Source organism: Centruroides sculpturatus, unplaced genomic scaffold (genome assembly GCF_000671375.1).
Source record: "Centruroides sculpturatus isolate CEXI.00-Female unplaced genomic scaffold, Cexi_2.0 scaffold277, whole genome shotgun sequence".
NCBI classification, from domain to species: Eukaryota; Metazoa; Arthropoda; class Arachnida; order Scorpiones; family Buthidae; genus Centruroides; species Centruroides sculpturatus.
The window spans coordinates 576,598-588,903 of NW_019392628.1; the positions used below are offsets into that span (position 1 = coordinate 576,598).

Sequence of the window (12,306 nt, forward strand, 5' to 3'; positions counted from 1 at the left end):
TTTTATTTCATCAAGTAAGTTTTTATAAGGTATTATAATTTTATTTTTAATTTTAGCTCTTATATCATGGCTAGCAATTCAGAATGTAATTGTGATATTAAAAATACATTTAGAGAAGTCTGCGGTTTTTACTGGCTTATCGAACAAACGAATACGAATCGACCATAGACCATCACTGACGCGCAATTAACTGATTGCCCCTAGAAGTCGGCTTTTTACAGAAACACAGCTTCCCTATCATCAAATGTCACGGCACACCACTGAAATACAAATAATTCATTTTGGTCTGAAGTGTTGTTTTCAGTTGAAAGTAGGTTTACTTTAATTTATAACAATGGAAAAAATTTACTTTGAGAAAACCCAGCATAGAGCTGCAAGAACAGAATGTTCAAGCCACAGTAAAATGTGGGGGTTGTAAATGTAATAGTATAGGATTGCATATCGGCTACTGATGTGAGAAAACTTGTATTCTTAGATGGTACAATGATTAAAATAATGTCTTAAATATTCTCATCTTCAGTAAAGTGCAGATAAACTAAATTTCGATTACTTTTACTTTTAGCAGGACTTAGTAAACTTATAGTTTATATTGTCCGTCAATTGTCCGTTACTTTATCATATATTTCACAATCTGAAACATTACCCACAGTCTCCAGATTTGAATCTTATCGAACATTATGGAAACGACGATAAAGTGAGAAAACAAGAGATATTGAGCTTGTATCATTTCAAAGACTTCTCATTGAAGAATGAGAAAAAATGTCCTCTGAAATCACGCAAAAACTAATGTATTCAAAGAGACTATGAGCTGTTACCATATTTTCGCGGAATGACCCGGCATGCCGCATAATAACGGGAGAAACCAGCATGCTAGAAACCCCAGGTTACCGGCATGCCGGTTAAACTGCGACTAAAATATAAAATTAATCAAATCTAAATAAACTTGTTATTAATTAAACGTTAAAGAAAGCATTCTTCCGAGTACAATAAAATAACATTGTAATTTGACTGACTTAAAATCAAGAAAGTTTTCGTTTACAAGACAATAAAACAATTAATTAACGACTTACTGACAATAATATTATTAATAGTAGTAGTTATTGTGTGCTACACTATCCATCTACCCTGATCTTAAAAATGACACATTCCTCTCAAATGTCACACAAAGCCCATGTTAATCAGTATAAGCTAGATCCGTGTTTCTCAACGGGGGCAGTATCGCTCTCATGTGGACATTTTTCCATGTTGAGGGGGCGATTAGTAACAATTTATATTTTGGGGGCGAAAAACAATTTTCTGGGCGATATAGTAAAACATTATATTAAGAACTAGCTTACCCGTCGCGCATTGCTGCGATCTCAGAAGAAACAAAATTCAAGCAAACTCGTTATGATAAAATTCAATTTACATTTTATCATTTTTATTGAAACTTATTATTATTATTCATTTTCATCGAGAAAACATTTCAAAGTGTCGTTTCAATTCTATTTATTTATTGGAGTGCTTGTGGATACACGATATTTTTTTGGTGCGTACACGAAAAATCAGAAGGTTTTCCGATGCGTGAGCTGGTCCATGCAAGAAGCACGGATTCTCCAAATTTAGCCCACACGCAGCGATTGTCAGAAGTGCGATATTCCCCATAGATATATATTTTAATTCTTTATATTCTTTATAATTTTAATTTTTTAATTGTTCCTTCCTCTTTCCTTGGCATGTTGTGAAATTTCTGATAGTTGGATAATAAACCATTTTATTGTAATTTGTCTTTTTAAATTATTTTGAGTCAATATTAAAATTTGAAAAAGGGGATCCCTAGATCGGTAAAATAGGCGAATTTCCTCCTACAACTTCGGTTGTTGTTCGGGATACAGTTAAGGTTTTAACAAAGTTCGAGCGAATACATAATTAGCAAAAAAAAAAGTGAAATAAAGTGATTAAACAAAAATTATTACAAATATCGTAAATAACAAATGCATATATAGAGATATTTTTGGAGGGGGGGAATGGTCTTCACAATTTGAAATCGATCGAACACACAGTAAAATGCTCGTATACACGCGCGCCATCTATCGTAGGATAAATGTACTATGCCAGAAACCTTCGCGGGAGTGTATTAAAAACTTCCCAAAGCTTCATGGCAATCGTACTATACCAGAAACCTTCGCGGGAGTATATTAAACAACTTCCCAAAGTTTCATGGCAATCGGAAAAACGGTGTGATAATACATGAAGGACAGACACACAGACATACATTCATTTTTATATATATAGATTAAGAATAATTAGATATTTTATTCGTTATATCATACAATAATTAAACAAATAACATTATACTAGTCATTAGTCTATTCAATGCAGTACGAATTTGGCTTTAGCCTTGGCCCTGGCCATCTGAATTTTGAAGTGAAGGGAGCGATACTACGTTGAAGGGGGCGACGATTCGTTAGAGGTTGAGAAACACTGAGCTAGATAATTTACAGCGAGTTTCTTAAATTTAATGTGTTTATTTTTGCGTTTTTGAATCAAATAACAATAAAATACACAAAAAAGCACTTTCGGAATTCCATAAACGGAAAAGGTCAAAAAAGAAAAAATATCCATGTGTGGGTGTATAATAAAAATATCTAAACTTTCCAAAATACAAGATAACATTAGAATGAATGAATTCACTTGACATTTGTAAATTTCATTTTAATAATTTTATTTATTAGAAAATGGAATCATTTTAATTTTTCAAATGAATTACTGTAATTGAAATAGAATAATGTTGTGACGTAACGCGTGTCACGTATTTTTCGAAAGTAACCAATTGTTTGAATGCATTGTTGGAGGAAAAAACAAGTAAACTTCCGCTTTCTTTCTTCACCTGTATTTTAATTTTGTGAGAAAAATTTTGATAGCGAGTAAACTATGATTTATAAGAAATCAAAATGGAACGACGGACGATATAATGTTAAATTCAAACGTAAAGTATTGTTAAATTCATTTATAACACGTGGATTTTTTTAAATAAATTCAATTAATTTACCAAATTATACATAAAATTTAGATGGCAATTTCAATTTAAATGCCATAATATTAAAATTCGATATGTTCTCTCATGCTTTAAATTTTGCGCAAGTCCAAGAGATAAGACACCGAGGAGAGTCGGAGACTACTCTGACTTTTCAGTGTTATTTGGTAATGGTATATTGAATCAGCGATTAGTTCTGATTATTGAGTATTATCGTTTGTTATTTTTAATTTCTACTTCGAATATGGTCCGAGAATTGCATTATATTTTATTTGCAATATTCGTTCGTAGGTTTCATTATGGTAAGGTATCGTTACTGACTTTTATTGTTAGTAGTAAGAATATTGCATGCGTTAGTTTCTATAAGAATAATACTGTAAATTTAATGTACTGTACAAATGTTTGTATGTAATAAATGTTCAATTTTAATCATTATTAAACTATTTAATTAACGTTAAACAGATGTCTTCAAGTGTGAGTTAGGATAAATGAAACTTCACAAGTGATTAGCATCACTTGTGAAGTTGCATTCTTTCCAACTCTGTGGAACTGACGCAGCCACTCCCCATGGTGAGTTCTGGGTTGCCATTCATTTGGAAATTACGAAAGGCGAGCGAAGAGTTGCGTATTTCATGTTTAATTTATTATTATAAGAATGAATGAAAAGAAGCCAATACACATAGGAATAACAAAAGTAACAAGCAATTATTTATTGCGACAACGTCGCAATGTTCTCAGTTCCAGTAGTGTCTTGTGGTTTTTCTGTTAGTTAACAATAGAATTAAATTAAATTATCTATGTAAATAGATTACCGGCATTAAGTGGGAAATATTTGAATTGAAATAGCATGATTTCTGGGCAAACCGGAAAGTTCATATATAGTTAATGAAGGCCTTTTCCCCAAAACTTTCCATATTTGCTTTCGACTTTCATGTTTTAAGGAAGGATACACAGACAGACGGACGCCAGAGGGAATTTATATATATACTTAAATCACGATTGTGGATTTTGAATGTACTCTATTTAGCTTTAAGGCAACAAATAACTTGTTAGCCGAAAATTGTTCTAGTAGATCGTGTTTGGGCGAGTATCATTACCATTGTATTTGATTAACGCGATTTTGATATACGCGTTATCAAAATCGCGTAAATGCGCATCGAGAAATTACGGCCGGATGGCCGAGCTGTCAAGGTGGCAGGCCCCCGTTATGGGGGGACTCGGGATCGAATCCGGACGGGTCAAAAAATCCGCAGGAATTTTTCGGGGGTGATCCGTCCGGATATGTCGGGCCCCATTCCTCACCACCCAACCGCCGATTGTGGGCCTGGCCGAACCCATAATGGATTTGCTAAAAGAGGCCCTCTTAATGTCCACAGGACGGAAAGAGTTAAACTCTGTAATTCGCTGAATAAGTCTTTCAACGTGCACTCTGGCACATGCAATATCCTTTGTTCTCAGTGCCAGTTCATTTATTTAGTTGTTTATTTTTTTTTCAAAAATGGTGGTTGAATTACTTCTATTCCTTTTTCTGAACAAAGTTTATCAATTAAAAAGCCTTTATCAACCATCACTGAGTCACTATAAGGTGTTAATAAATTTAAGATATCACTCTGTTCAAAGATTGCCTTATCAGAAGTTCTACCTCCATATGCACTACTTAAAAATGTTGCAATTCCACCTGGTGAAACACCTATTAAAAATTTTATAGTTGTGTCACCTTTATAGTGTGAGTAGCAACGTATTCGACACTTTAAACACTTTGGTCTCTGCACTGTAATTTCTGAGCAGTCCAAAATTACTCTTACATTACGAAACTTGTCGAAACATTTAGGCATATTTTCTAAAATATTTGTTTTTGATGGCCAAACAATTGCACACTTAAGTACGGAAGCAAGAATTTTCACACTTGGGTAAAATATTCTACTTGCAGTTGGTACAGAACAATGAAAAAATATAGATATAACAGAAAAAGAAATATTTAATTTCATTTTGATTAGGACCATAAAAAGTTTATCTTCAAAAGAAAAATTAGTATTACTGATTTGTTTTGTTTTACATACATCACTAAAAAGTTTAACAATAGCATTAAATAGTTCAAAAGTTTGTATACCAGTAATGGAATTTAGTTGGGATTCTGTCTTAATGAAATTACGTATATTTACCAAAAATTCTGCAGTGGATATTTGTATGCCAACTGATCTGTGACATTTTAAATTTTTATCATAATTAGAATTGCATAACATTAAAAGTGTTTCAGCAGCTTCTCTATCATTAATTTCAGACTCAATTGCATGGGAAGTTTCTTCTATTTGTTCTCTATCACTGATTTCTGACTCAATTTCATGGGAAGTTTCTTCTGTCTGATACGTTTTTTCTGAAAACTTATTTCTTTTAATTCTTTTAGAACACGTTTTTGTATAAATACTGCTCTCCGGTAAAAGTAAACTTGGTACGGCAGTTTTCTTTAAATGTCTTCTTTTACATGCATATGCTAAAGTTTAAATAAGAATTATTTCACAATTTGAATAGAATTACATTTTATTGAAGATAATCCTATAGTATAGGTTAAAAACGAATACAAATATTAAATTACTTTATATTTAGACTCTATGCAATCTTTTTCAGTTTGATTTTTTAATACTATCGAATTACAATAATCTAAACATATTTATAAAAACACGATAGCATACTTACATGACAAAATATAATCTTCAGGAATAAAATGTTTCGAACATACTACCATATACTTCGTAACTTTTTTTCCAATTCTTAGCAGTCGAATCCACTCATCCCGTCAGTTACATTTCTGAGATTCTCCGAATTCTGATTTACGAAAAATCATCTGTTTTTCATGTGGGAATACATGAAAACTTATATCGGGATCACGTATGGCTTTGGAATTACAATTTGTAACACAACAGAAAGCTTTACTTTTACTATTCATCTCTACTGTTGACAATATACGAAGAACATTCAAACGACCCTGATAGAGTAGTTCTGTTTTTAAACACCAGAGGACGAGCATCCGGTGAAAAACGCGAATAGCCTCGAACTCATATCAAACTGACTACAACCGATTGCGATGTGTTAATTGTATCACGTTCGAGATTTTAGTTAATAAAAATGTCGACGACGGAATCGACAGTTGTTAATGCTCGCCGTAAAGCTCTATCTTCGGCTGTTTGTTGTATGTGTTTCGAAGCTGGATTCAGTTCGATAGATAAAGCGGCGTTGGAGACGTTAACAGAAATGATGCAGAGTTGTAAGTGCTGTTTATGTTATGAATTTTCCATCTTGGTGTTGCATCTCCCTGACAATCTTCAAAGTATTTGGTTGAATACCGTGCAAATTAATTCTGGATTCCGATTATGGTAAAATTCCAGGTACAATTCAATATCCGAATGAGGGGTCTGCGAGCCCCCAAATTGTAGACCCATCTTGTGTGAACAAATAAGTCAAGGAACCATACCCCTACATGCGACCCATCATGAGATATTCCATTAACTCTATATTGTTGGGACTGATGTGGCTTTATCGGATGACGATGTTTTTCAGTTTATTCTTTTTTTTTTGAACACATTTTTGCATATCGTTGCATGTAAAACTGTACAAATCCACCTTTTATGATTGTTTTATATGCCATTTCAATTTTTCTAGGCTATTCCTACCCTTGTTTGGTTTGAAACAAGAACATTATTCCTACTTTATGCTTTGTACACTTTTATTTGCATATAAATACAAATGCACTGTAAATTATAAAAGTACGTTAACAGTATTGTACTGTAGCTGTGTCTATGATAATTATTGATTCCGAGTATCCTGAATATTTCTCTTCTTGTATAAAACCAGTGCTGTAATGGAAAAGTCTTTAGAAAAGTTGTGCATGAGCTAACTGATTTTACTTAGCATTGCCGCAATCTTCCTCTGTTTCCATATGGTTTATTTTGGAAGTTGTTGATGATGATGGTAAAGAATGATGTGCCGCTAACCCCCAATGACGTGCTGAATGTGCCGCATACTGGATGCCGAGTTAATGGAATTTCACTGTGCCTAAACATTTTTCAAGCAGTTTCTACATTTAGTTTTACAAACTAGATGTGAGAAATCTTTTATATGTAAGTACAGATATCCCCCTTATAATATGGTAGTTTGGTTCCAAAAAAGTGCTGTGTTGTATAAATCTGTGCTATACAAAACAAAGGACTAGTACAAAATAGTTATGTTCCAAAAGTTAGCAAAAGTATACTATACTTTTTCATATTTTAATGAGATATGTTTATTAAAGTAGTCAATAATTAACTAACAATTACAATCAAAAGTATTGCACATTAATATTAATTTTTTCTTTGCTGATAAACACTGTTAATCTATAAAAAACAAGATACTGTGACAGTCTTTTGGGTTAATTTAGAACACTATCACCAACTAGTGACACCTAATTTATAGTAAGCTAGGTCAAGAAATTGGACAATTGGTTCTCATTAACAAATTAAAGGAAACTGGGCAAAAGGCATGAAACAAGATTGAAATTTTTCATATTCTAAAATCCATGGACAATATGCATGCTTGCTTGAATAAAATAAATATCAAATGATGGAGTTTGAATCTAACAATTGTGACATTTTGTATGGAAATGTCTCTAATTCTTGAACTGTGTTAGAGTGAAGCAGTGTTGTATGAGGGATTGTGGTTGGGAATTGCATTAAAATTTTCATTAACCTGATTATCTGATAATTCTGGCTAAATCTGAATGATTGCATTTGTGAAGCAATTATTTAGATTTAGCCAAAAATTTACAAGCAAATTTAAATTGATATTTTAAGGTATAGTCTGTGAAGATTTTGTTAAACTATTTTCTTCTCTTGCTATCAATCCTTCAAATTTGTTAATATGAAAGGATCTAGCATATACAATTTTTACTTATACTGTAATTAGGGTTGTTAGGTATCCTTTATTTCAGTTAAATTGTCCATAACATTTATTGAAATGATGAAGGATGCAATTTGCCCTTTATTTTCATTTTTAATGGCAGTGATAGATTTTCACACAGACATAGGATTATCCTTATATATCAATCTATAATATGATTTTCCTCATAGAAAGCTCAGGTTTACCATTAAATATTTTAAATTCTAAATTAAACTGTTCTGTCCTTCCATTAGGAAAGTGTAATTGAATGTGAAGATGAATATTTTGATGAGTAAAATTATTTTAAACAAAAAAATACAAGCCTTTTCCATTCACATTTCAAAAAAATGACATTAATTATTTGCTTACTTGATATTTGATGTGAGTCAAGGTTTGGAGGGAGGTATAGACAGTGCTCTTTTTCTAAAAATACTTATTGCCATATATAGTGACTAAAAATATAGTTCTGTTTTAGGAAAAACATAACAATAAACAGTTTAATAACTTTACTACTAATTATTATTTTTTCTTCATAAATGTACAGTACACATTTATATTGTAACATTTATAGTATTTTCCAAATTTTTTGTATAACTTCATTTCCACTTGCTTTATTTTTTGTTTTAGATTTGATATCAGTTGTTAATAAATGGTCATTTATCACCTTTTTACCTTTTCCTTTCAATATATCATTTGCACTTTTCTGTATCTCACTTCTTAATAAGTATAGTACATATTCAGGACAGGACAATTACCAGATGGTATTGTCCATATTTGTTTTTATAATTTTATCAGTATTTACAGAAAAAGAAATATATCCAGAAAATTGTATGCTTGTTAAGCTTGCGATTTTTAAGTTTCTGTCACCCAATTAACTGTTGCCCACTTGACTTATCACATACCCAAAATTTATACTTCCAGTTGTTCATTACCCATTTAAGTCTATTACAATATTGGCAGTATGTTCAGTAAATAGTTCAAACATCTTTGATCTAATATTCTTCATTACACACATTGAAAGAAATATAAATATCATTGATATAATGAAAAATTAAAACTTCACTTTGATTTCATAGCTAATATATTATTTGATATTATTTTTATTATTGGTAAAGAATAGTTTTCTAATATTTGTTTCTTTATTCAAATAATAATTATTATATTTTAAATTATTAAAAAAATAAATACATTTTAAAAAATTCTATAATTCTTGGTAATGAATCAAACATAAATATTCTTATTTTGGAATATTTAAATTTTTACAGATTAAATTTATAAAATTTCATAATATTTTTTTCTTGTCATCTAATTAACATCAAATTACAATTTAGCATTCTCTCATAAAACAGCAAGTCATCTATATCCTGATGAGCACTTTTATGCCATCAATATCAATATACAGTAGCTCATGCTTTTCTAGAGACAAACCAAATGAGTAATATATTAGGTGGTACTATATAACTAATGTATCTATCTATCTATCTATCTATCCACTTGCTTTGTCTGTTTTTGATCTCCGTGCCAACTTGCTTTTGTTTGGGTTGTATATCATACAATAATAGTTTCAGTGTCAATGATTGAAATAAGATAATATTTCTTTGCCAGTAGAATTCAATGGCAACAAAGTTTTAAAAATTATTGTCTAAAGTGCTTTTATATTTGAAAGACTAAAAAAAAAGCATTTATCTGAATGAGCAATATAATGAAAGAAAAAGAAATTTTATTAGCCTCTGATTCAATAATTAGTTAAAAATGAAGCACTGTAATAGCTTTCAAATCATTAATTAAATTATAATTTNAAATTTCAACATGGGATAAATTAATATATTTTTTCGTACATGATTCGTTATCTGAAAAATAAGTTATCCAAACCACCCCAGTCCCCAATTGATTCGGATAAACGACGCTCTACTGTATCAGTTTTATTTTGACTAAGCTGTTAAATCACACTGTTAATAAGCCGTTCTAAAAGACAAATGGAAAAGAACAACAGAAATCTTATACCTGTATAATTATTTATTGATTTCAATAATCATTCATTCTTAATCGTTAGACATGTGCAGCAGTGCACACTATTCATCTGCATGTAATATAATTTACTATACAATAAGTGCACTCTGGTTATGAATATAGTTTTAAATGATAATATTGATGTTGTGACTGCATAAAAAAATATCTACAGTAATACCCCAAACTTATGCGATAGATGGGACCGAGCGATAACCACGTAAGTCGAATTCGTGAAGTCAGGGTATAATTTTGCAATTTGTGTAAAATCCAAGTAGGATATATGTAAGCTAATAAATGTTCTGGTTAATCTTATCTCGTCTTTTGATTCGTTCACAGTTACAAGAAATCAACACATAGAGTCTCTCGAGTCTCTTTAGATATAACAAACACAGAAATAAATTGTAGCTATGTGACGATTCCATGCGACATGTCCAAACATGTAAGCTGAACAATAGTGTGGGGGAAGTGAGTAATTGAGAGTTGCATGGCGCTCAAACAAAAGATGAACTGACAAGATTTGAAAATCGCGTAACTCCGGGTTCACATAAGTTGGGGTAGCGTAAGTCAAGTTATTACTGTATTGTGCTGTATATATTTGATACAAATGGTAAATCCTACCAGCATTCCATCCATAGATTTTTTTTCCTGGACTAAATAATGTATATGTTACTGGAAATGTATGAAAAGCAGGAGTTGTTTAGAATGTCTGGCATTTTTGGGCAAAGTATGAAATATCCAAATGATTTTATTATTATATATACTTTCTTAGGCATTGTATGTAATAACTAGGCATTACAGTGGTACCTCAGGTTACGAACGCCCCAGCATACGAAATTTTCAGGATACGACATGAAATTCGAACATATTTTTGCTCCACGATACGAACAAAAACTCATCATACGACGTTACATTAGTTCGCATTTTTCNGTAATGAATCAAACATAAATATTCTTATTTTGGAATATTTAAATTTTTACAGATTAAATTTATAAAATTTCATAATATTTTTTTCTTGTCATCTAATTAACATCAAATTACAATTTAGCATTCTCTCATAAAACAGCAAGTCATCTATATCCTGATGAGCACTTTTATGCCATCAATATCAATATACAGTAGCTCATGCTTTTCTAGAGACAAACCAAATGAGTAATATATTAGGTGGTACTATATAACTAATGTATCTATCTATCTATCTATCTATCCACTTGCTTTGTCTGTTTTTGATCTCCGTGCCAACTTGCTTTTGTTTGGGTTGTATATCATACAATAATAGTTTCAGTGTCAATGATTGAAATAAGATAATATTTCTTTGCCAGTAGAATTCAATGGCAACAAAGTTTTAAAAATTATTGTCTAAAGTGCTTTTATATTTGAAAGACTAAAAAAAAAGCATTTATCTGAATGAGCAATATAATGAAAGAAAAAGAAATTTTATTAGCCTCTGATTCAATAATTAGTTAAAAATGAAGCACTGTAATAGCTTTCAAATCATTAATTAAATTATAATTTTTCCATAGCTTCAACTATAATTTTGTAAATCTACTGTGTATACTGTAATTTTGTGCAGATAACCTGTGGATTGTGTGTGTTAAAGGTAATTTGAAAGGGATGGATGCAGGTTTTGCAATGGACCAAATTATATGCATATTTTAAATTGCAGTTATGAATTCATCAAACAACTTTTTATTTGTCTAATGCCATTATGAATATCTTTAGAAAATGGGCACCATGGACATATCTACCATTCCTTTTCATCATTTCCTTGAAACCATTAAATACACACATACCCATATGTTGCCTTTAGTTTTCTCCTATTCATTTTCTGCATATTCAATTCACGCTATAATTAATACTTCTACTTGAATATGTATCTTGAAAGCTAATAAATTTCTGGTGTTGCCCCCTATCCAGCTAATGATGTCATTTCAGAGAACTTTGATAGTTAAAACACAATACAATAATTATCATCATATTATTTTATAAAATAAACTTTATGATTAGAAACATACATTTATATACATTTAAAACAATAGTCCTAGCTTAACTGCATTGTTTTTTTTTGTTTGTTTTGTTTTGTTTTGTTTACACAGTAGATTTACTTCCAGAATTTATTTTGCTAGCAAAATTAAAACTAAAGATGATGGTTGATATTACAATTTTGATTTATTTATTTCATTTTTTAAACTATACAATGTAGAAATTCATTTTGTATTACTTAAAATAACATTCATATATAATTTATATTATTATTAAATAACTTTTGAGCTAGAAGATAACAGTAAAATAAATTTGTGTGTAATGTTTTCTAAATTGTAATGAATGAAAAAGAATCTCTGCATCTTATTGGATCGTCTGATCATTACAATTCA

General features: G+C 30.7%; 2 protein-coding genes across 3 annotated transcripts in view; one reads left to right on the forward strand and one right to left on the reverse strand.

The window, feature by feature from the left end:
• Positions 1 to 2,850: 2,850 nt before the first annotated feature.
• LOC111617794 (transcription initiation factor TFIID subunit 8-like) overlaps positions 2,851 to 12,306 on the forward strand; it is a 33,127-nt gene continuing 23,671 nt past the window's right edge. Inside the window, exon 1 of one of the 2 annotated variants that reach the window (XM_023359094.1) lies at positions 2,851 to 2,968. In XM_023359094.1, coding sequence (XP_023214862.1) covers positions 2,914 to 2,968 — 55 coding nt within the window. In that variant the 5' untranslated portion in view covers positions 2,851 to 2,913. Of the gene's footprint in view, positions 2,969 to 6,051; positions 6,279 to 12,306 lie in introns of those variants that run through there. The other variant, XM_023359093.1, reaches the window with a different exon arrangement.
• Positions 4,483 to 5,774, reverse strand: LOC111617793. Its single transcript, XM_023359091.1, has 2 exons — positions 5,711 to 5,774; positions 4,483 to 5,507 (listed from the first exon to the last, which is right to left on the reverse strand). The coding sequence occupies exons 1-2, from the start codon at positions 5,757 to 5,759 to the stop codon at positions 4,498 to 4,500; spliced, it is 1,059 nt and encodes a 352-aa protein (XP_023214859.1). The 5' UTR covers positions 5,760 to 5,774; the 3' UTR covers positions 4,483 to 4,497.

Bases quoted from the DNA above. Each gene is read 5' to 3' on its own strand.
- LOC111617793 (XM_023359091.1), bottom strand. From the start codon at position 5,759: ATGGTAGTATGTTCGAAACATTTTATTCCTGAAGATTATATTTTGTCA. The intron at 5,508-5,710 runs GTAAGTATGCTA...TTTAAACTTTAG, and splicing joins TGAAGATTATATTTTGTCAT to CATATGCATGTAAAAGAAGA.